This window comes from Thalassophryne amazonica, chromosome 20, assembly GCF_902500255.1.
Source record: "Thalassophryne amazonica chromosome 20, fThaAma1.1, whole genome shotgun sequence".
Taxonomy (NCBI): Eukaryota; Metazoa; Chordata; class Actinopteri; order Batrachoidiformes; family Batrachoididae; genus Thalassophryne; species Thalassophryne amazonica.
The window spans coordinates 57,640,772-57,666,988 of NC_047122.1; the positions used below are offsets into that span (position 1 = coordinate 57,640,772).

The 26,217-nt window shown below is 39.1% G+C and overlaps 1 protein-coding gene across 1 annotated transcript in view; it reads right to left on the bottom strand.

Moving 5' to 3' along the window:
* The window catches only part of csmd2 (CUB and Sushi multiple domains 2), a 662,931-nt gene that overhangs the window by 256,023 nt on the left and 380,691 nt on the right, over window positions 1–26,217 (bottom strand). The window contains exons 17-25 of the mRNA XM_034160153.1: window positions 24,154–24,292; window positions 18,803–18,990; window positions 17,439–17,627; window positions 15,297–15,413; window positions 14,683–14,898; window positions 10,949–11,137; window positions 5,764–5,933; window positions 5,501–5,657; window positions 5,040–5,231 (exon numbers count right to left, since the gene is read on the bottom strand). Of these exons, the coding sequence (XP_034016044.1) occupies window positions 5,040–5,231; window positions 5,501–5,657; window positions 5,764–5,933; window positions 10,949–11,137; window positions 14,683–14,898; window positions 15,297–15,413; window positions 17,439–17,627; window positions 18,803–18,990; window positions 24,154–24,292 (1,557 nt within the window). The remainder of the gene's footprint in view (window positions 1–5,039; window positions 5,232–5,500; window positions 5,658–5,763; window positions 5,934–10,948; window positions 11,138–14,682; window positions 14,899–15,296; window positions 15,414–17,438; window positions 17,628–18,802; window positions 18,991–24,153; window positions 24,293–26,217) is intronic.

Genomic DNA, 26,217 nt, shown 5'->3' on the forward strand with positions numbered 1-26,217 from the left:
CCACAAGGTTCTGTGCTAGGACCAATTTTATTCACTTTATACATGCTTCCCTTAGGCAGTATTATTAGACGGCATTGTTTAAATTTTCATTGTTACGCAGATGATACCCAGCTTTATCTATCCATGAAGCCAGAGGACACACACCAATTAGCTAAACTGCAGGATTGTCTTACAGACATAAAGACATGGATGACTTCTAATTTCCTGCTTTTAAACTCAGATAAAACTGAAGTTATTGTACTTGGCCCCACAAATCTTAGAAACATGGTGTCTAACCAGATCCTTACTCTGGATGGCATTACCCTGACCTCTAGTAATACTGTGAGAAATCTTGGAGTCATTTTTGATCAGGATATGTCATTCAAAGCGCATATTAAACAAATATGTAGGACTGCTTTTTTGCATTTATGCAATATCTCTAAAATTAGAAAGGTCTTGTCTCAGAGTGATGCTGAAAAACTAATTCATGCATTTATTTCCTCTAGGCTGGACTACTGTAATTCATTATTATCAGGTTGTCCTAAAAGTTCCCTGAAAAGCCTTCAGTTAATTCAAAATGCTGCAGCTAGAGTACTAACGGGGACTAGAAGGAGAGAGCATATCTCACCCATATTGGCCTCTCTTCATTGGCTTCCTGTTAATTCTAGAATAGAATTTAAAATTCTTCTTCTTACTTATAAGGTTTTGAATAATCAGGTCCCATCTTATCTTAGGGACCTCATAGTACCATATCACCCCAATAGAGCGCTTCACTCTCAGACTGCAGGCTTACTTGTAGTTCCTAGGGTTTGTAAGAGTAGAATGGGAGGCAGAGCCTTCAGCTTTCAGGCTCCTCTCCTGTGGAACCAGCTCCCAATTCAGATCAGGGAGACAGACACCCTCTCTACTTTTAAGATTAGGCTTAAAACTTTCCTTTTTGCTAAAGCTTATAGTTAGGGCTGGATCAGGTGACCCTGAACCATCCCTTAGTTATGCTGCTATAGACTTAGACTGCTGGGGGGTTCCCATGATGCACTGAGTGTTTCTTTCTCTTTTTGCTCTGTATGCACCACTCTTCATTTAATCATTAGTGATTGATCTCTGCTCCCCTCCACAGCATGTCTTTTTCCTGGTTCTCTCCCTCAGCCCCAACCAGTCCCAGCAAAAGACTGCCCCTCCCTGAGCCTGGTTCTGCTGGAGGTTTCTTCCTGATAAAAGGGAGTTTTTCCTTCCCACTGTCGCCAAGTGCTTGCTCACAGGGGGTCATTTTGACTGTTGGGGTTTTTACGTAATTATTGTATGGCCTTGCCTTACAATATAAAGCGCCTTGGGGCAACTGTTTGTTGTGATTTGGCACTATATAAATAAAATTGATTGATTGATTGATTGATTTCTTGATTTTATACAGACACACACCACTAAATTGAGATCAATTAAAATTGCATCAGTGTGATTATTTATTGCTTTTATTCCTGTTGTGAATCTTATGGAACACTGAGATTTGGATGACCCTGAAATTAATGTGAAAACGATTTATGATTTAGATTTTTTTTTTCCATACGTAAACCCACCAACTACACTAGTCAGATTCATTGCCATTGTATTGTACCAGCAATTGTTCATTAAAATTCATATTAAAAGGGGTCACTGTTCATCAGGTGAGGGCAGCACAGGTTGTTTTTTCTGCAAAGAAAATCCAAAGAGACTGCTGTGAGAAATTATATCAGTAATACTATGGTACATAATTATTGGATTTCCTGAAAATGTTTTTGTTATTTAATGAAGATGTGTTGCTGCCACAGTAAGCCTAACCAGTGCCATTTGCAAGTAAATGGGGATGATCCACCAAGACGTCAGGGAAATTGGATAGGAGCTGCAGTATGTTTGGTCTTCCATGTATCTTGAGGGCAAAAAAGTGGACATTTGTCTGGTGTCATATTTTACTGCTGGGTGTCTGTTATTTCTGCATTTTATCACTAAGCTTACCTGCACCAGGTTATAATAGCTGACTTTAGACTTTTATGTATGACTTCAATTCCCAGTAAATCAATCAAGAATAAAAAGGAAGTACGTGTGAAGAAAGCCACTACGATATTCAGCATGCCATGGCAGGAATTACAAATTTCAGTGGCTGTGTTTGGACAGTGTTGACTGTAACTTCACCAGTAATAGTACACACAGTCTCTCCAAGCAACTCTGTTGAACCTGGCAACTTCTTAGTTGTCATTAATGTGTTAATGGCTTTACTCACTACTCGCTGTGCATTACTCAATTTTCGAGATTTATCCTACCAAACTGTTTCCATTTGTTCACTAAATTAAATAAATATCAATTGAACGTAACATAAAAACAACTATTGAACTTTTATCTAATGATTTATGAATAGAAAAAAAAAAAAGCAACTGGAAATACTTCAAAATGACCAGTGATGCCACCCTATGTCAACTTCATGCAGATTTACCATAGACTGCAAAACTGTTTGCATTTCTTCATAACTGATGTAAATAAAGTCCAAGACTCAATGGCAGCTTTATCATCAGAGAGCCTCATCCACAGTTACCACAAAAGATGTCATTGATGTTAAATGGGACAATACACAGTATTAGGAACAGGGGTATGTAAAAAATACTCATATATATCACACACACACACACACACACACACACACACACACACACACACACACACACACACACACACACACACACACACACATGAACAATAACTTTGAACTCCTTCACTTGGGGCAAGACCACATTCTTGACCTGGACTAGGGAATGCCTAAATAAAAAAGTAAACAAAAAAAAATACTCATATATATATATATATATATATATATATATATATATATATATATATATATATATATATATATATATATATATATATATATATATATATATATATATATATGAGTGAGGGGACAATGGAGCTTGAGATTGGCCAGAGAGTTGGCGCAGCAGGGGTGGTACTGTGTTTGCTCTACCATACTGTTATGATGAAAAGGGTGATGAGCCAAAAGGTGAAGCTCTCATCTGCTCCTCAGTCTTCATTCCTACTCTCACCTATGATCATGAGGTTTGGGTCATGACCAAAAAAAACTTGAACGTGGGTACAAGCAGCCGAAATGGGTTTCATTAGGAGGGTGGCTGGTGTCTACTTTAGAGATAGGGTGAGAAGCTTGGTCATCTGTGGGGAGCTCAGAGTGGAGCTGCTGCTCCTTCATGTTGATAGGAGCCAGCTGAGGTGCCTCGGGCATCTGGTAAGTATACCCCCTGGGTGCCTCCCTAGGGAGGTGTTCCAGTCATGTCCATCAGGGAGGAGACCCCGGGCAAGACCCTGGACTAGGTGGAGAAATTATATCTCCACACTGGTCGGGGAATGCCTTGGGATCCTCCAGTCGGAGTTGGTTAATGTGGCCGGGAAAAGGGAAGTCTGGGCTACCCTGCTGGAGCTTTTGCCCCCGAGACGTGATCCCAGATAAGCCTTTTTTTGGCCATTTTTCAGAGAATATGAATGATAGCACAAAACCTTTTGTGTTATTCATATTTTCTGAAAACTGTTTATAACTGTTTACTCTTTTTAAATCAGAATAACAACAGACACTACCCAAAGGTGTAAGATCAAATTTTAACATACCCCTGCTCTTAATTCTATGTAGAAATTTGCTGTAATGCAATTACAGCAAATTTTTTTTTTTTTTTTTTATGTGGAAATATGTGCTTGGCTCTGGAATTTAAGGAAAACTACTTGTTCAGGTTTGTTGCACGTGAACAAATGGTGAACATTCTTAATAACTTTCACTTACGTGAGAAGATATTCACCTGTTTTGGGCCTTATTTTGGTGCTGCAGATGCACTGAATTCACTACTGATTAGCAAATCAGTGAGATTTTCTGTTACTTTACATTGACATGCTTTAAAAATATATTTGGAAAGGCAGTGATGTTTACAAAACTACTGTGGATAGAATAATGACTGGGTCTATAATTATTCAATATTAATTATTTTTGATATATATATATATATATATATATATATATATATATATATATATATATATATATATATATATATATATATATATATATATATATATATATATATATATATATATATATATATATATATATATATTAGTAAGTATAATTAGGCAAAATTAAGTATTTTTGAAAATTAATGGCTGCTGGTTTCCTCTTTCTTGCAGATAATGTGACCAAGGAATGTATGTAAATTTTATATGCAATTTATGTGTGAAAATAAATCTGAAAGCATCTTTGATTCTCTTATCATGCAGAAAAAAGGACTTAAAAATCAGTTTTGTGGTTGATATGAGCTACAATCACATAATTGCAAAATAAAAAAAAATAAATGCAGGATTTGCAACTGTGATGCCATACGAGGAGCTAAATGGAGCACAATTATTCTTGATTGATACAATGCTGAGAAAGCAGCCTAATGAATGTCTGAAAATAGCATAGCCCAGACAAACCACAGAGCTTTTCCAAAACTGCTCTTGCATATTTGCATTGTTTGTAAGAAGTAGGTCATATATCCCGGTGCAGCTGGAAAGCTCACAGTGGTTTAAATTGCGTTAAACAAAACAGAACCCACAGATCAACTGTGCATAATGCATCAAAAGGGAGAACAATGCGATACCATATAATATGAAATAGTGACAGTACTTTGTGGCAAAAAATAAATGCTATGCAAGGTCATGAGGCTCATTGGGTTGATATGTTTGTCTGGATATAACATCATACTGTAAATTGATAAGAGTGTATGACTCCTTCAAGATAGGATGCTAGTCCATCGCAGGTGAAATCCCTACTCAAGGCTGGTCACCACTCAAGCATTTTATTATGTCTTCTCCAAAAACACAAAGCGGTGGCTTGACTGGGAATCAAACCCAGGTCTACATATTGGCAGTCCAACTCCTATCCCACAAAGGTAGTTATACTCTACAACATAATGTGACAAAAAAATATAGCACAAGTCGACATTTGAAAATGCCCTTTAGCTCAACAACCAACCATCCAAATACAGAAACATCTAACATACCAACACAGAGAGGGAGGGGGCTGTCCCAGGCCCTTCTTTCTCCCCTCAGGCAGGTGAGCACCTCGGGTCCCTTCAAGGTGTAGCCTGGATCACAGCTATATGACACGGTACTCCCTGCAAAGTGACCCTTGTCCTCACGCTTATAACCAAACTGGGGAACACCTGGATCCTCACATTTCACCAGTTCAAAACCTGGGACAGAAAGAAATTAAGAAAGAATGGCAAACATAAGATAAGGAGGAGTACTGAAGAAGCAACTAACATAATTAGACATGGTGCATGGAACAAAACAATAAAAAAATACATAAAAAAATCAAGGTTGAAAAATAGAATTAAATGTTAGTCTAAAATATTATCAGAGGGCAGAAAATTAATAAGCGCAAATTTAGTGAACCCAGTGGCCCCTTCAGCATGCTCATGTGAGGGATTATATATCAATATATGCAATGAGTGTTACTCACTGGTGAAGTGCAGCTCAAAGCCTTTACTTGTGTTTTCTGCATTGCTGATGAATTCTAGCCACATGGAGCTAGACGTGGAATTCAGAGTGGTGTCGAGCAACTCGCTGCCCGTAAACACCCCAAGCAAGCGAGCTTTATTGCTGCTGCCGTCAAACACCTGGAGAGAGGATGAGAGCGAAAGGAAGCACCTGAGTTAATACGAATGCACAGATATGACGACAAGGCTGCACAAACGGGGACACGCCCACCCTCCCAGCCCTCACTTTGAGCATATCATCCTCCTCCAGCCTGAAATCTCGTGCCCGGAGCTGGATGCCTTTGCCGGGTTGAGTCTGGATGGAGTAGATGCACTCGTGATTGTTGCCGTAGTAACCCGGGTAGTTGGGTGACAGCAGAATGCCTTGCATGCCAGTCACGGAGGAGCCGCATTCGGCTAGAGGAAAAGAGATGGCGCAGAAACAGGCAGAGAAAGAGAAAGAGAGAAGGAGAGAGAGCGGAGGAAGTGGTGGTGTTGGAGAGAGCAGAAAACATGTCAATCGCTATATGCTTGAAACTCACAAATGTATTCCTTCAGGCTGGCTTGCACAAGGAGGTGAGAGAAGTGATGGATGTGGGTATTGGCTCCAGCTGAATTTTGAGGCCCTCATTTCCACAATCATACTGTAATCTGAATATGATTAGTAAGTAAGCTTTATTTATAAAGCGCCTTTCACAGACCAGGGTCACAAAGCGCTGCACATGGCATACAAAAATAATCTAAAAATAACATACGAAAACAATAAAATACAATATTAGGCTAAAAAGCTAACTTAAAGAAATGCGTCTTTAGTTGCCTTCTAAAAGTATCTATACAATCCAGAGAACGAAGGGCACAGAGAAGCTCATTCCAGAGGCTAGGCGCCACCGCTTTAAAAGATCTGTCCCCGCGAGTTTTAAAACGGGTCCGAGGAACCATCAACAGGTTCTGATTGGATGACCTGAGGCTCCTGGAGGAAGCATAAGGCTGGATCAGGTCCCTGATGTACTCCGGTGCCTGTCCATGCAGAGCTCTAAAAGTCAATACCAGGATTTTGTAATGAATCCTGTAGGAGACAGGCAGCCAATGCAAAGTATTAAGAATAGGAGTAATATGGTCCCTCCTGCGGGTGCGGGTAAGCAGGCGCGCAGCAGAATTTTGCACAACCTGCAGGCAGGCCAACTCCTTATTCAGACAGGTGAAGAGACTGTTACAATAATCCAAACGCCATGAGACGAACGCATGAACAATCATCTCAAGCTCTTTTAATGTCACCATCTTACGGAGCTTAGAGATGTTCCGAATTTGGAAAAAACAGTTCTTAACCAGGTAATTTGTGTGCTGCTCCAAAGACATCCCTCCATCCAAAATGACACCCAGGTTACGCAGGCTGCTTTTGACCGTGCAGCTTAGGCTACCGAGATGCTGCTTAATTCCAGGTACAGCACTATCTGGTGCTACAATCAGAGTCTCCGTCTTATTGGAATTATTAACAGCAATTCTGGCTCAACCTCAATATTGTATTTTCTGCCCAAGAATAAAAGATACATTTTATTCTTAAACAAAGTCCAGACCTATATAATTAACCCTAATCAGGTCACCTGGGTTCCAAGTGAACCCCAGGGGTATATAATGATTTATACCGCAGCCAGATGTGGATGCTCGAATTATGAGTGGATCCAGACCCTCCAGATCAGGTGTAGTGGATTCAGGTTGTGTGGAACAATTTTTTTTCAGCCATCGTAATATGAATTTGTTGTCTGTTCACACAAAAAACAAACAAAATGTCAGACATGTCAACCTCCGAGATACCACCTGAAAATTACGATTTCTAATCATGTTTTACATATCATTTCTGAGCTACTGTATAACAAACAAAACACGCAATATCATGAAATATCTACTTCGTTGGGGATGGTGGACGGATACGGACGGATATGGACTGATCACCTTCGCCTCCAGCTTTTTGGAAACTAATAATCTTGTTTAAGGTATCAGTTTCGTAAAAACACAGTCACAGCTGAGGTATCAAAACAAAACACCCCTCTTCTGGGGAGCAATGTGACACTGCTCCCCAGACGAGGGGTGTTTTGGGTGTCTTTCCACTTATTCAGCTCAAACTTTATGTAATTGTCACCCATACAGCTGTCTTCAATTTCACTTCTAATGATCCAATTTGAGAAAATACTGTGGGCTCCACAATATTTTTTCTTATGGTGTATAACAGTATCTGGTCTGACTCCACTCAAAATGTTAAGCTTACTGTCACTCTTTCACAGCTACTGAACTGTCAGAGCAGTTTTTATTCAGGTTATCTGCATCAGAGTAACTGCAGAGAGTCGGGGTTGTAATTAATTCTTGTACTGAACATTCTGGAAAATATCTGGAAAAAAAATTAAGTATTTCAAAATGAAATGTGGTTCATCAGTTTATTAGTTGCAAAGTTACCATATCTATCTATCTATCTAGTTATATTACAGAAGCTTACAAGAATGACATCTAAAACACCTTAATAGCATTAAAAACAAGGTGATCTAGTGGGTTCTGCACAGATGTACAGATTAGAAAGTTTCACAACATGTACTGATGAGTGTTAAGAAAACAATGAAATGACAGTAATTATATTCTGGTCCCATCTTGATGTTTAATGCTGTATGTGTGAAACACTAAATGCTGGTGCTTTTGGGGCATGTCTGTCCACCATACAAAATTTCAGTTCAAAAGGGGTTGGATACATTCCAATAAGTATCCATGGGCATTTTATGGACATGTCATAGTTGGGGTTTGTGGGGTTATGTTGGGATGTTTGAAATGCCACGCCCTCTTCCTGCTTGTTCTGCAGGTGTCTGATAATCCCTCATCGGTCAAAGCCTCACATATTCCTCATGTCTCCACCAGATCATTTGTGCTTTATGCCTACGTTCTCAGGCATCTTTTCTCCGTGTCCTAGTTCCTTGTTCATGTCTTGCCGTCAACAGACCATCCGCCTGTTTTTTGACCTTGCCTTTTGTCTCTTGTTTGGGACACTGCTGCTCAGTATCGTTTGCTGCCCTGTGTATTGAATCCTGGCTGGAAACAGACCAAAGTTTTTGAAAAAATGCCACTGTGTTTGAGTCCTACATTTGTGACCTGCCTTTTCGTGTCAGAAATCATGACAGAACATTGCATTATATTTTTCAATCAAAATTGACACCTGTCATTCATTTGATGGTGTAACTATACCAAGTGTGTGCAAATTGCTGAGAGAGGGAACACTCAGAAGTGAGAGGATTTCTGGTGAGACATAATTAATAGCAGGCAAAAGTACTGCAAATCAACGAAGGTTTAGTCACAGCTGAGAGCTAAATTAACCTCTGCTGCATCTACCACCTTATGTGAAGACTGGTCACTGATCACCACATATATGTCATGCAATGAAGGTGGAGCTATTTCAGTTGACCTTTGAGAGGAATGCTTGAATAGAAGTATACGGTCAGCAGGTCCACACTGAGTCTTGTGACCTCCAACACTTTTCCTAGGTATGTTACAAACTGCCAAATCTGATTGGAAATGTGATAGAGTGGGCTCACGCAAGTCCTGACACAGATGAACTGAATGAGTTTTCCTTTTCTGCAAAGGCTGGGGTGTGTGAATGGCATTTATAATGCACTGTTTTATCAATGCAAGGGTTGTAACACATTTTAGTACGTAATATCACATTTAAAGACTGAACTGAAAATTGAATCCCCCAGTTCATCCACCTGATATCCATACAGGCTCAGCTACAGCCAGCTGCTGCAAGAAAGAAAAAGCATAAACTGAGGTTTGTGCTATAAAATTCTCCCAAAGTGGTGATCACACCATGGCTCAACTGGTTTTCCTTAAAAGCTGAATAGACAAAGTTTAGAAAGCATTACTTCAGCTTGCCCTGGTCAAAAGTTTCAGGTACAAGCCAGTGAAACAGGGTTCACCACAGATGCTGTGGTGCTGCCCATTACACAATCAGTGTACTGACCTGACAAACTCAGTGACCCATTTAAATTCACCTAATTAAATATAAAATAAAGAATTCAGAGTATGCAGTCTGTTCCATCCATCCAACTCTCTGTGTGTGTGCATGTCGCCATAGATACTCTATCTAAAGCATTGCTTGTTGTGCAGTCTTAAGATAATGTAAGATTAGGAAACTGAAGCAGGTGTAATGTTATTAAACATTATAGTATAAAAACAAAAATAATACAAGTCACTTGCTACTAAGACATCATTAGTCACTGAGAGCAGAGAGCAGATTTTGGACTTAAAATACTCAGAAAACCAGCTTGGGGGAATGCAGTCCACTTGCACATGCTTACAGAATAAAGCCCATCTGATTTAACAGTTGGCCACTAATACCCGGCAACCTTTAAATCACAGATATGAATATATCAGTATCAGTGTTAGGTTTAACAATACAAAAAATTTGAATTTACCTGACAAACAAAGCAGAAAAATACTTAGGGTGTTAGAAATGCTGTCATTACACAGTCCCCCCCCCCAACAGAAGGTGTTCAAACAATGTTGTTTTCAATGTTGTCAAGCGTGGCTGGGATCCCCATCATCTGTTGGTCATATTAGCTACAAGAGACATGAAAAACAACTACCTGCCATTGATTTTCCTTCAGAGTGGACATCTTAGGCAGGGACAGAAAAGATTACAAATCTATTTTACACGAAATGCTGAAGGATACAACATGGCAATTGTCAATCCGACTGAAGGCAGTGTTACTTTTTTTTTTTTTTTTGATGTTTGACTAAAGGAGTTATATTTATTTATAATAAAGTTCATGTTTAAACTGCAAAACATCAAGCCTCAATTACATTTCTTTTTCATAAGAGTTTGATAAAAATGATAGTCATCATTGCTATTCTATTGGCAGATATATTGACATTGCAATATGTTACTCCCTAATATGGATATTGTATCAGATCGGGAAAAAAAAAAGTTAAAAAAAAAAAAATCATATTGGTCAGGTTCGAGTGCAGGTACATATATTTACTCAATGGAGCATGACTCACTGAGCCCACGTTCGCAGTACCAGAGCATTATATGCCTGGACCTCTCCATAAAATACATGACAGATGACACCGATTGGTTTATTTTGTGTTATGCCCACTGCATGCTATACCATAGTTAGGCATGCATGGTGTACATAGCATGGTGTTGTGTTGTGACACATTCCAAATGCCACCATGTTTCTGACTGTGTTCTATAGACTTTCAAGATTTGGTCCAATATGTGTGGATATAGAGATGAGTACAGTTGAGAGCAATGTGACCGCTCTTAAGATGTTTAACAGATGGCTACACCTGCTAAAAGTCGATGGTGGGTTGTTGGATGTGACATGAAAGAGAATGGTGTGTGAAGGGGGTGAAGAGGGAGTGCCCAAATCCAAAAAAAGCATGAAACCACCTACCAACACACCTTGGCAGAGGGGAGCTCCATACCCTCCTCCTGCCTCCTAAGCACACCACCCTCTGTGGACCCTCAAGCCGGTAACCTGGGAAACAGGAGAAGATGAGGGAGTCGCCGACTCCATACTGCAGGCCTTTCCTAGTACTGTACGGTGGGATTCCAGGATCTTCGCATGGCTCCAAATCATACTCTGCAAAATAAATGGAAAGAGAAACAATGGAAAGTTTATTACAAAACAGATTATAGGCACCATAATTCAGAGACAGGCAGTGTGTGCGGGTTGGGGGATCACAGATTGATTACGATGTTTTATTCCAAACACTAAAAAAACAATATGGGTGTTGTTGGTTTTTATGTTACATGAACGTTATGTAAGTCTAACATGTAGCTTCTATGATATGGGTGAACACATTCAAATCATGTAGTTTTAACATAACGTGCAACAACTTAAAATTTAAGTTGCTCAGTAAACATAATAAAGTGATGGAAAGTATTTCCACCCAAGTAAAATACGTTAATGTAACCAGATTGATCTAAATATAAATTTGTTGGGTCAACATGATGAATTTGCGTTACTGTTTCTTAATTATCATGAGTCAGGCCAACTAGATTTGTAAGGGTAAACGTAATAATAATAATAATAAAAAAAACAGCAAGTCCCTTTGGCTGCTTGCTTGTTTGCGGTCAGGGTCACCACAGAAAATCCAAGGTGGATCTGCATAAATTGTGCTGATCCAACACAGCAAAGTTAAGTTGACATGCACCTGTACTATTTTAAGAGTAGTTGTAACTACTTACAGGGCAGGGGTGGTGGCCAAGTGGTTAGTGCACTTGGTTTCAGTACAAAAGGTTCCCAGTTCAAACCCCACCCCTGCCACATTTATCTATGTAATGTGGAGTTCCATCAGGAAAGGCATCTATTATAAAACCTGTGTCAATTCAACATGCAGATCCACCTCAGATGCGCTGTGGTGACACCGACCGCAAACAAGGGAGCAACCGAAGGTACTTTTTATTTTTGTACATTTACCCTTATAAATCTAGTTGGCCTAAACCACAGTAATTGAGTAAAAGTAATGCAAAAAGTATAGGTTGTACTGACAGCATTATTTTTGTTGTATTGTCCAAAGTCAGTGCCTTTGCATTCAAATGCTGAAATATTGAGCTCAGTATCAATGTGCCATATATATTTTGCATAAATGATTACATTCAAATTAATCAGTTCTTTTGATGTCACCCATTTCATTATTCATTCTTGAGTGCATGCAATTATGTATTTCCAGAAAGCATAATTATCAATGCTGAGTTACAATGAGACCACCACAAATGAGGGGGAAATAATAACCTACTTAAAATCAAACTACTAGCACATGCCCTAGTTATTATATGGTTCAAATTCAGTTTTTGTCTCCTATTTACAATAAAATAAGCTTCACGTTGGACAATCCAACATCTGAGCACATGCTGGTCAGCCAGACATTCCAGGCCTGTAAAATGACAGAGCGTTGTGTTTCCAAATAAAATAAATAATTTTATTTGCCATCATGAAAAAAAAAATCTGTACAAATAAACTATGAAATGTAATTTAGCTTAAACAAAAATGTAAAATGATAAAGAAAGTCAAAAAAAATGTATAGTCAACAAAAATATCAACACAACAGTGTTGTTTGGAATCCTATTTTTCATGCAATGATGTAAAAATGTTGAAGATAACTTTTATGCAGACAAAAAGCTGATTTCTGTAGCATTATGTTCACAAATGTATTAAAATCTATGCGAATGTTGACCAAATAAAATGTCGACCCACAGTCGGCAAGCGTTGAGGTGCATTCGGAAAATGTCGGACAGCATTCTCAGAGCAGTCTAAACAGTTGGGTCCATTTGTGTGGCCACTCCGAATGCTTAACACAGTCGAGGTGGAACAACCATCATATGGCAGTTGGTGTGCAGCCTGACTGCTGTAGGACTATATTCTAAACAATCAAACGGCATTAAACGGCATTCGTGATATTCCGATTGCATTTGAGAGGGGGGCACTCAGCATGCTTCTGCCCTGGCTGAATTTCCTGAATGTGCCTGAACACATGCGTTCAGGCACATTCAGGAAATTTGAGCTCGTCTCGAGAGTTGCTGGAATATATTCTGCCAAACCGCAATCGGACCGCAATTGTACGGCTTGTAAGTGCATTCTTATTGTTCTTACTGCATCCTGGCAGCTGTCCAGGTACTCTTACTGTGTACCACCTACATTTGTACTGCATTCGGAGGCTCATGTACACAGCATGTGCGTGAATCAGTCGGGGCAGGTCGGACAACAGTCTGGGTATTCGGACGGCTGTCCTCTGCAGTTCATATTTCCTCTCAGATGTGGCACGAATATTGTGTTTTTTTGGACATTCAGCCCGATTCGGCTTGGCTCATGCGGATTCATACTATGTGTGATGGGGTAATAGGGAGTGTTTCATCTTTGCCAAGTCCCATCTTGCAGATGTGCCATATCAAGATGATTAAACATGTTTATTACACATGTGTACCCTGGACTTATCACAGTAAAAGCCTACTCTCAGACCTGTTCTGCTCCTGGACATCATCTGCTGTGTATGTTTTCCAACTCTCCCTGCTCCAACCACCAACATTTAATTACTCATGTGTGCTCGGAGATGCAAAAGCTAGGAAACGCCAGATGTGACTAATCAGCTGTGGTTGCAGCAGGGATTCTTGGAAAAGCTGCAGGGCCTGTGAGCTCTAGAAGAAGGGTTGTAGAAACCTGATCAAGAGTGTGTGTGGATTTATGAAGAAAAAAAAAATCATTATTATGATGTACTTTCCATGAACAATATCCGAAGTCACCAAAGTGTTTTGATCCATTAGCTTATGTGTTTACTTTTCTGTAACATTTTGGCTTAAGTCACCTAGCAACAGCAATCCCTGAAGACTTAAATTTTCAAGCAGATTTTCTTGTACCAGCAAATAAGCTTTGAAGACCATTTAATAAAAGCCCAATTTAAATGAGAACTAACACACAGATGAATGTGAAAGGAAATATGTTGTTCTGCCATGTCTTCAACTCTTCTGCTGGTAAGCTCCGCTGTGGTGTTTTAAGTCAGAAAAAAATAAGCATTTGAACTTTGCTCTTTAACGGGTCACATGTAGTAGGCTAGGACTGTGATAGCTTTTGCAGTTGTTTCTTTACATGCCTAGGCTGAAAGCATTGGTGTGAAACCATCAGTCAAAGCAGAACAAGTAGCTCAGTTGGATCAGGCATGGGGTTGAGGCCCAGTCACATTTCCTATATGGTTCTTTAGACAATCTGCATTTTCAGTCCATGAAAACTGTAAATTGATTTTGATCTTGGCTGGGGAAGTAACTGCTTCGGATGGGTGTTCCCTTCAGAGAGAATTGTAGACTATCATCTGCTTCATAGTACGGCATTACAGGTTAAGGTCAAACACATATTGTACTGTGGGGCTATATAGGACTTACTTTTTACTTGCATCTTGGATAAAACATCTCCATGTATTATCCATTTTGAATTTGCAAAAATCTTTAAAAAAGAAGAACAACTTTCACGTTGTCATTATGGGATATTGTGTGTAGAATTTTGAGAAAGAAAATGAATTTCATTCATTTTGGAATAAGGCTGTAACATAACGTGGAAAAAATGAAGCGCTGTGAATGCTTTCTGGATGCACCGTATTTCTTCTCAATGTTTCTGATTATAAAGTCTTTCCTCACCAGAGAAAGTGATGTTGAATCCTTCGTAGGAGACAGAAAAGTCAGACAGAAAGCGAATCTGTGCTGCGTAATTTCCAAACAAGCCTGCACTGAGTGTCGGAGGTAGTGTGGACCCAGTCAGCCTCCACAGTGGCTGAGAGAAGCTGCCGTTCTCTGTCACCAATAAATGGTCATGAGGACTCTCCAGGTGGAAAGTGTGGAAGGTGAACTGGACACCTGAAGAAAAGCAAGAAAGCATAAAAGTTTTGACTTTGCCAAAAAAGTAGGAAGATAAGTGACACAAACAATTCACAAAGTTGCAGTTTCAGAGTACTTGGATTTCAGTCAGGTAATTATTCATTGTTTCACACAGCATACTGTTCTGCTCTTACTCCTATCAAATACATTATGAAAAGAGGGTACCTACAAATAAAGCTGTGTCAATTTGATAAGAGCATTCCACTAAAGGTGATGTGACTGGAATGTCGTGCCGCGCTGTAGCCCAAGGCCAGACTAATAGCTTGTCAGTGTCTCGGAGACGGCTTGTTCGGCAAAATAGAAAAGGCCGCTTGGTAAGAGGAATTTACAACTGAATTTGATGAGTGCATTTACTGACAAGGTATTTTCATGCTAACCTTTGCCATGAGAGGTCTCGATTGTCCATGTGCAGTTCAAATTGTGCGGGTAGAAGTCAGGGAATCCAGGTGACAGGATGGTGCCAAAGCTGCCTTGGATGTAACCTCCACATAGAGCTTGTGAGGAGCAGAAAAAGGAGGGTGATGGGGAAACATGATAGTGGAGGAGACAAATTACATCAGAGAGTGCAAAGGGTCAATAAAGACAAATACAATTCCCCCCAAAAATGGAAAAGGTTGTCTGAGCAATTACAATGTCATAAAATGTATTTTACAAGCAGTGCCATTCAAGAAGGCATTAAAAGTATAGACTATTACCTGCAATACCATTACAGAGAGGTTAGGAATCAACACAATGATTAAATATAAAAAAGAAAATTACAGTAGGACAAAAGGGAAATAATGTATGGTTTGCTCAGTGGCCCACACATAAATCCTTTATGATGAAATATGCCTAAAGTTTTGAAGTTGAAAGCAAATAAAGCTGTCGGTACGTGAAAAATGCATTTGATATGTATATATATATATATATATATATATATATATATATATATATATATATATATATATATAGTGGCTCGCAGAAGTATTCAAACCCATGGTATTTCACTCATTTTAATTTGTTTATGGCATTTCAAATACAAAAAGTAAATCAGGCTTCCTAATATAAAAATTTAAAAAATGATCTTCATTAGACTTAAATGGAAAGCAAATCTCTGCAACCTGATATACATTAATTAAAAATATAAAAGCCAAGCTGATGGGTTGCATACGTAATGGGCCCCTTAGGTATAATACTTTAAATAATCAATTTTATTGCCAGTTTTTTTTTTTTTCCAGACAAGTCAGGGGATGGATACATGAATATTTCCAAGTCGCTGAATATGTCTTGAACTTATTTACATCAGTTATGAAGAAATACAAACAGTATGACATGCTATGGTAAATCTGTGTGGAGTAGACAGTTCATTCCAAACATAGGCACAACTCTACATCTGAATATTTAAAAAAAAAAAATACTAATAATAAAAAAAAAAATGGGATGTCCTCTTCAATATCCTGGCTCAAACTCAATGAGATGCTGCGTTTGCATCTTAATCAGGGAGTTCTTGGTTGAAAACCCATCACTGTTGACAGCAAATATATTTTGTTAACTATTTAGGAATAACAGTCATTGATATATGAATTTTGAGTGTTCAAAACTAACTGGATAAAGTTTCCATTTATTTTTAAATCATCATATTTACAGCAGCACAGTGGCTTAGTGATTAGCACGGTTGCCTCACAGCAAGAAGGTCATGGGTTCAATTCCCATGAAAACCACTCTGACCTGGTCCCTTTCTGCTCCCACATTTAAAGACATGCACGTTAGGTGAAATGGAAACTGTAACTGTCCAGGTCTCCCTTGCAGACAAGATCTCAAACTTAATGGGAGTAGCCTGGTTTAATTAATTAAAATGTCAACTAGTTTTCTTTTGACAAGAAACAGAATGGAAATATTAAAGTTTCCAAGTCAATAAATATGTGGTGGAACTCATATCAACCATTAGGAAATACAAACAGCATTGCATTCTACAGTTACTCTGGAGTAGATAGGTGCTGAAATGTCAGTGACTGTGCTAAAAGGAAATGAGCACAGAAAGCCATTAAGACATGTGGACACCTCTGAAGGAGTTACAGGCGTCTGTGGTTGTCACTTTGTGGTAGTCTGTTGCGTCCCTATTTATACAGCTTCATAGATGTGTATCATAGAGAAAGATTTTCTTCACAAGAAGACCTGCCATTTCTACTATACTTTGCCAAAAGACATATTGGAGACATGAGTGTAGATCTGATTTTTTTTTTTTTTTTTTTTTTCCATGTATGAAACCCCTTCTGTGTTCCACTCCTGCACACTACACTCAACTTGTGTTTGTTTCACATTAACTCTTGCTTGAATATCTGAATCTATTTTATGTGAAACACACACAAAATAGAATAAAAGTACTTTTTCACACCATTATTTGTAGCTATTTAAGTGTGATGCAATGTGGCGTTAAGCACCAAAATTTAATTTCTCCATCTGTAACTAAACAACAGCAATGTTAGTCTTAATCCCATTTGTGACATCTTTATCGGTCAGTTTAAGATTCTGGAACATACCATCGCAACTTGGCAGGGGGCGACTCCACTGAAAATTGGGTTCACATTCTAAAGGCTCATCGTCGCTAAGTGTGTAACCTGCATCACAGCTAAATGTCACCAGAGCACCCACGTAGAAGTCATTGCCATGACGCAGTCCATTGACAGGTATACCAGGATCAACACAGTGGTCCGACTGTAACTGCAGCGCTACAAAGGAGGGAGACAAAAGAGGCTTACTGTCCATTTTCAAACATTTGACTTTAGACTTCTTGCAATGGAAAAAAAAAAAAAGTTGGGTGTATTTTCAGAGAATCCCACTTGCATAAAATACAAGAATGTCCTCTCTTTATAGTCTCACGTACAGTTGAGACCATTGGTCTATGCACGCATTGGCTACAAAACACTAACACACACTCAAAAAATTTCATATTGTCAAAAACAATATGTGTTCAGTCAGACAGAATATGAGCCTAAGTTCCAGATAAGTGCTTTAAGAAATAGTTTTTAAATTTACATTTGTATTCACAATGTCATATTTTCACCGGTCAAAGGTTTTAAAACATGAACTTGACTGCCTCATAAATGAACATTGAAGATTCTGGAGAAATCCAGAAATGTGTTTGTTTTTATAAGCTTCTGAATGAAAAATCAGCATTCATAGACAGACAGACAGACAGACAGATAGATATATGAAATGTGCAGCTTTAATGATAATCAATATGAAAACTGGATTCTATTTCCATGCAATATTTTTTGGTATATAAGTTGCACCAGAGCATAAGTTGCAGGAACACAAAAAAAAAAACCTAAGAAAAACAGGATATAAAGTATGAAAAAGTGTGTTTTCCAATCATTTTAATATTGCATGATCATTTGCAACTGTCTTTACAGACTCCAGTTTGGTACCCGACCTCTCTGTTGTTTAAACCCCCAAAAAGTAAACAACTCTGTATCAAAAATCACCGATAGGAGACTGCCCTAATAAATCACTATACAGTAGTAAACCACAAAATTAGAAATTAAGAGAGGATTTTCTGAAAGACAGAATTTATTGGAACATTTTGTGCAGGACTAGCGAGTGTAATTCTGGGCAACAGTAATACGTGTCACAGCAGTAAATGATGTTTGTAAGAAAAATCTCACCCCATTTACTTTGTAATTATAGGTGTTCCTATAACATTGGCTTCATGCTGAAATTGAGAGGCTGGCAGAGTCAACTCCCTCTACTTCAAACAACAATGAGTGAATGAGTAAACAATGAGTTTGTGAACCTGATTTTCACTGCAGGCACTTTAGCAGAAATAAATGACTCATTTACCCTGCTATGCATATGTGAGAGTAGATTGAATTTTTCATCAAGCTTCAAAGGTGTAAAGTCTCACTTTCATAGCGTATGCGGAAGCCAATGTCAGAGTGGCTCTTGTCAGTTGAGAAGAGGAGATAAAGGAAGTTGGAGGTACTGATGAGGAACTGGGGGACCTGGGTGCCCTGGTAACTGCCAATCAGAGGGGATGAGGGAAATCGTCCGTCACGCACCTCGAGGACGTCATAGTTGACCTCTGTGCGGAACCTGAAACATTGAAATGAAGTTCAAATAGTGCAGCAGATAAGTAAACAATCATGCAATGGTGATAAAGCTCAAATAGGCAGAAATACTCCTCAGACACTCCTTTTTTAAAAACGATTGGCCACTTGACTTTTTAATCAAGTGGCCAAAGATGTTCCAATCATCTGGAAAATATTCCACATTATGTGCCTGATCATAAAGATCAAAAAGGTATAGGATATAGTGGACTATCTGTGACTGAATTCTATGGAGTTACTGGATAAAACAGCAAGAATGGTGGACAATGGTCAGTGTCATTTTGTACAGGGGTCAAAAGTTAAAGTTGCTCCAATTTTGGTAAAAAGTGATGCAAATTATTGGTTGCACTAATAGGATTAATAATGGAATAGTGTTGACAGTGTTGAATGCTGGTCTCCAAAGCAAAGTCAAACAAAGTCTACATCTATTGGATTCTATGACATGTGACATAGTTACCCTGTAACGTGATAAGTTAAGGATCGTGCTGGTCCAAACTATTCCTTTCTAAAAACTGTGTTTAACTCAACTAGTACTTTGCATGTGATGAGTTTGATTTGTTGGGGGATGTCATGTACCCCTTATGAGTGTTATGAGAAGGAGTCCAGGGGGCATGGGTTGTGTGGCTTTGCATTCCTGTATGCATGATCCTCTATCTCGGACTCCTGCCTGTTGTTTGGGGGCTAGATTTCATTGATACAACCTGACATAAAACTCACAAGTTCATATATCTCATGTACAACTTCAGTCTGTTTGTCTGATTCTCTTTTGTGCGTATTCTTCTTTTTATTTGCACATTTAGTTGCAAATTTGCACATTTTACGTGAATTATTTAGTGTTTAGTGATATTTATACATACTTGCACAGAGAGAGTGCAGTTCAAACTGGTATCAAATTCCTTGCATTCTTGTATAGATACTTGGCGAATAAAGGCTATTCTGATCTGATCACTGTTATACTTATGGTCTTTCTATATTAAAGCATGGTCTGTTTTGACTTCACCTTGCTCGGTTAGTGTCTTTAATGTCTTGTGAACACTGTATTGCCATTTTTTATTGATATTTCATTGTTGACTCATGTTTTGTCTTCTTTTGTATTATCTGCTTAAGGCATCGGGTAGGAGGTCGGGGGTTGCTGTTTATCTGATATAAAACCGGGGTGTCTCTGCACTTAAGCCCTTTCACACAGGGGCTGCTCCCAGTTGCTCCCGGTTGTGTGTGAGTTGTTATGACGATGCACGTGGAAGCAACCTCGTGCCGAGATGATGCAGCTCAGTGCCACAACAGCGCGAGGGGCACAAACACAAAATTAAAATGTTAATTCTTTTTTTTTTTTTTTTTTTTTGCATCCTCTGCTCAACGCAGAATTAAGTCGCGTGACTGGAAGCACACACACACACACACACACAAGACAATGCTACTGATGCCAATTTATGATTCCTGCTGTGTTCCATTGTTCCTGCAGTATAAATCACACAGCATTGTTTTTATACCATGTACACAATGCAGTAAAAAACTACATGCTTAAAAAAAAGACCACAGGAAAAAAAAAATGCTGATTGCAGCTGCTGCTCCTCTCTGTGTGGAGCTGTCTGGTGAAGAGAGGCACTGTGAAGCAACTCCTTCTCTCACAAATGTGTATATATAAAATCCATAAAAGTCCTGCTCACAGACTGATTGCCAGAGACATCCAGTAAAAAGTCCGGACATCTCTAGTCCATCACGGATGGTCATTCACGTGCGCACATGTGAACAATTAAAGAAAAAAAAAACTGTCTGGCTGCAAGCTTTGCTCTCCCCTCAAACTCTCTCCATCACAATTCAAACAAAGGGACAAGTCCTGCTCACAGACTGATTGCCAGAGACAGGACATGTCAACATCAAGTACAACTCCAGACCAGTGGTGGGCACACTTCCGATAATCCGATAACATAATTATCAAAGATAATGTTTTCAGTATCAGATTATCTTTTTAGATGACTTTAAAAACCATTATCAGACCAATTATCTTCCAATTAATTTTTGTCCGATAACTTTTAAACCGATAAATAAAGCTGAACAGTGACAAGCATTTTTAAAATTAGTTCAGTACACACCTGTTCAAAGTTTTGTAACAGACGCATAGTTATAACCTTTGCAAACAGAAGAGAACTGCTTGTATAAAAAGCATATCAATCCTCTGTAAACAAAGGTAAAACAGCCCCAAAAGGAAAAAAAAAGAAAAAAAAAATTCCTTTAACAGCATACCAATATGCTGGCAATACATACATACATACATACATTTTTATAACTTGTGGTTCAAATTTTAAACAAACTAATTTTGGACAAGTTATTTAAAATTACTGGTCATGTCTAAAGTTTCATAAAGTAAAATATCAGATATATGTTTTAGTTTTAAAGTACTGTGCTAATTTTTAAGGTTTTGTGAGTAGATGCTCTGCATTTTGGGTAGGATGATGTAATCTCAGTACGTCACAGACGGACAATGCATTGCAGGACACTCTGTCAGGCTCCACGGGACAACAGCATTAAACTCTAGTGCCTAAAACTCTCTTGAATATATTCTCTGCATTTATAGACGGTTGATTTTTTTAATTGCGTTTGTTAAATTCCATGCATTTTAAATGTGAGCAGACAGGGATTATCTAGAATTTGTTTTGAAAGCCTCTACTGCCATCTAGCATCTACTGTCCAGTAGTGTTCATGGCAGTGTCTGGGAACCAGTAGATGGCAGTGTTCTATTTATTTTGACCCCGGTTATGTCAGATGATTGTCAAATCAACTTTTTTGCTTTGCAAATGGCTTTTTTTTTTTTTTTACAAATGAAGTTTAAAAACAAAACAACTGCAAAAATAATATAATAATAATAATAACATTATTACAAGACACCTCTGCAGTGTTTGCACAGGCACAGTGCGAGCGGTTGGATGCTGCTTGTAGCTTTCAGCAGCAGGATAACCTCACGACGGCCGACCACAATAATATATCAAACAGGTTTGATTCTCATTCGACCATACGAGCGCCGATCAGGAGGTGGTCATCAGATGTTGACCGCAGCTTGATACTCCATGAACACTACACAATGCAGGATGCATGATTAACCTGAAACTTGGTCCAAAAAAATTCCTGCATGAAAAATCATCTCGCACACTGTAAAGTACATTTTACAACATCAAATGAATGTTGTAAAGAGAATGTGCGCAAACATGCACACATTCTCTCCACATGCAAAAAAATTTGCGATGACACTTCCAGGGCTCCGTAAAAATGCCTATTTTTACCAATAAAAAAATGGAATATTTTACAAAAGCACATTTAAACACCAACACATGACAGACGTCACATTAACGTGTTGGTTTACATAATGAAGGACTGAACCAATCAGTGTTTAGCAGAGGCACGTTTACCCAGAATCCTTTGTGATCTGTCTCTGTTACAAAATGTCAGAATTAGTGCATTATTCAACATTAAAATATATATGTTATATTTTAACTTTGTACAAATGACAGAATTGACATTAATGGAGTTATTCTATCGGTATTAATGTTATTTATAAATCAACACCATAACTCAATATGACTTTATTTTTCAAAACCTCCGCATGACCGGAGCTTTGTCATTGATAGAGAGTTGGCTTTATGGCTGCTCTCAGGGTGCCTCTGTGTTGGGAGGGCTGTAATAAACAAGAGCTTCCAGCAGAGGCCGAATGTTGAAAGAAAAAAGTGTGGTCTCATTGTTTGGGTCTCGGGGTGCCTCTGTGCTTGGAGCGCTGTAGTAAACAAGAGCTTCTAGCAGGGGCAGACTATTGAAAGAAAAAAGTGTGGTCTTATTGTTTGGGTCTGTTGTTATTTTTAATATTATTAGAAGCTATTAAATTTGTTTTACTAATAGTTGTGAATGTGCCAGAGATAATATTGGAATTTATCTGTTATCGGTTATCTGTAACTTCCGATACATTTTTGGGTGGTTTATTGTTTTATCTTTATCTCAGATAACTTTTCAGTTATCTGATTATCTGTTATCAAAGTTAATTTTTTGGTTATCTGTGCCCACCACTGCTCCAGACATCTCCACATTTGCTCACAGATGGTTCGTTCGTGCGCACGCGCATCTCGCGGTCAAAGGAGGGGAAAGATAAACTCACAGTGCAGCCCTGCAGCTCAGCACAAGAACAAATATAAACTAGAAGAGAAGTCAGAGTGCACAGTCTGGCTGCAGCCAAACTGTGCACTCTGACTTCTCTGTGCAGAGAACCTGCAGGCTGCATCCTCACCTCCTCTCTGCCCCCTGCTGCGTGCACGTGACGCAGAAATTCCTGCGTCGTCATGACGCAACAGGGAGCAACTGGGAGCAGCCCCGGTGTGAAAGGGGCTTTAATCTCTCACTGTCCATTGTTCTCGATGATTAAAGGTAAAACAACATCCAGTTTGTCCTTCTCGCTGTGTCAAAGAGGAAAAGTTGAAAAGTTTCAATTTTCGATAGCATGTACCACTGCAGTTTGCATCAAACCCTGAGGAACATCAGAATTACTGTTGGCTGCATACAGACAATGCGAATGCAATCTGCTCCCATGCAAGATGCACAACTGCACACTAGGAGCAACTCAGGGATTAAGACCCTTGCTCAAGGACATTTTAGTAATTTTCTTCTCTGACAGGAGAGTTGAACCTATGACATTCTAGTGATAGAAGTCTGCTTCCCCTCATTTTCAGTCCAACACTACCCTCTTGAAATCTTATCTGGCAATGTTGAAGAGTGATCTAAAAACTCCTAGTTCCAGCCTATTGTCCTGAACTGCTCAGAATGTCAGTATGTTGTTTCTCTGCCGATATCCCAACTACTGTCATGAAAACTGGTTTCTGCGTTTTTCTGCAAAACAAAAACTGGGCAGGAAACATTAGCTCCTTGGCAGAGGTAAAAATAGAAGAGCTTAATCCAAATGAGGTGTCACAGATTTACTACATTCCAACTTGACAGGAAAACTGGACAAAGGCAAAACTTCCAAAGCAACACACTGCTGTATAAAAGGGGGGTGGGGGGGTAATATGCATAGGACTGAAGCAAAACCAAAGTCCAGAGATATATATGTGAGCAACGGCAGACACAGTAACACCCCAGTGACGTCGAAGCAGATGGTAAAGCGAAGACTCACTTGTCGAAGATGATCTTGATGGGGTAGCCTGGGGGAGCCTCAATAATCCATTCACAGTTAAGAGCCTCCTTATAGAGTTCTGGCCAGCCAGGAGAGAGGATGATCCCAGTGGGAGCTTTCAGATCGCCTCCACATGGGGCTAACACAGAGAGAAGGACCAAAAAAGAAGAGCAATTCAATTGTGTGTGTGTTTTTTGTTGGTTTGTTTGTTTGTTTGTTTGTTTTTCTTCAGCTGATGATGTATTCACAGGTGATCTCACACATCCCATCTATTTGTCTAGGTTAACCACTTGTCCACAGGAACATCTCTGCTACCATGTCTTAGTATGTGAGTATTGCACGTTAAAGTACTCTTAATTATCTACATTGCCATTTATTATTAATTTTATCTGCAGCTCCCCCAACCCGTCCTTGGGGTTGCAAACATGTCGCTGTTATCCACATCAAACAGAACAAAAATTTGTTTCCTTGATCGCTTACTCAAAAGACAAGTGAGTACATCGACCCCCGCCCCGCCACCATCACCCCCAATCTCAATGCTGCGCATTGCTCAAAGTGCCAATCCTCAGCCAAAACACACAGGAGCAGTGCGAGGATTAGATACAGTTCCAGTGACTTTGAAGTGGAATGATTTAATCAGCCAGCTCATCATGCTGAAGGACATCTCTAAAACATATTACACCACCAACACATGGGTGTGATAGATGGTCGCAGAGGAATACAAGGTTGCTGTGTCCCACGCGGGAGGGGGGGTTGCTTGTTTCAATGAAATTATTTCTCTGTTGTGAGTCATGAAGATGATTAGAAACCTTATATCAGTCACGACCATGTGTGCACAAGAAGCGTTACCAGGTAAGTTCTTTCTGGGTTACAAAACATTTTGTATTTGTAATGGTTTTGTATGATTACAATTGAGTTAAAGAAATGCAAACAGGTGTGTCAGTGAAGTCCACAAAAGTGTTAGGGAACTGATTTAATTCAAGGGTAAAAATTTGCATACAAAATGATTGGATGTACTTTCAGAGGAGACTGTAGTTAAATGTTGCACTTTCAAAATTGAGTCTCATAACCCAGAATGTTACTGAAAATGTCATACATTGGTACCAGAAGAGTTGTGATATTGTATGTGGAACTGAAAAGGGCAGAGAAATATATGAGGGTGTTGTAGAATAAATGAGGACAGTGTAACAGCTGTGAGAAGTGTAGTAGGCAAGACCAATGCATTCAAGGTGCAGGTTGGACTGCATGACAGATTGGCTCTGAGTCTTTTCTTGTTTGCCATGGTGATGGATGGGTTGGCAGACTACATCAGATGGAAGTGGCCATGGATTCTGATGTTTGCCAATGACATTGTGGTCTAAAGTGAGAGGAGGGAACACACTGAGATGACAATGGAAACGTAAAGGTTCACTCTGGAGAGAAGGGGAATGAAAGTTGAGAAGAGCAAGATGAAGGGTATGTTCCAGGTATTTGGGTACTTGGGGATAGGTGTGATAAGAAGAAAGCTTAAGCAGGGTGGCATGGTTGGAGAAGAGTATCTTGAGTGATTTATGAAAGAAGGCCTGAGAGAAAGTGAAAGTTTTCAAGATGGTAGAAAGTCCAGCTATGTTGCATGGCTTTGAGGTGGTGGTGCTGACAAAAGTAAGAAGGCATAGCTTGATGTGGCAGAGATGAAGATGCTGAACCTTTCCTTGGGAATAACATTAATGGAAAGGATAAGGAACAAAAATACTAAATGGACAATGCAAATTGTATAGTTTGAACACAAATTGAAAGAGATGAGATGGACATCATTAGGACATGTGTAGACGAGGAAAACAGGGTCTATTTGGAGAAGGATGCTAAAAATGGAGTAACCATAGGGAATGAGAAAAAGAAAGCCAAAGTGGAGGTTTACAGATATTGTGAGGAAGGACATGCAGGTGCTTGGAATGACAAAAGAAGATGTACACAGTGAGATGGAAACAGATGATCCACCAAGGCTCTATAAGGAGCAACTGAACATTATGTAATGTTATGACATGGCAAAAAGGAAAAAAAAAAAAAATCCAAGTCACATCACTT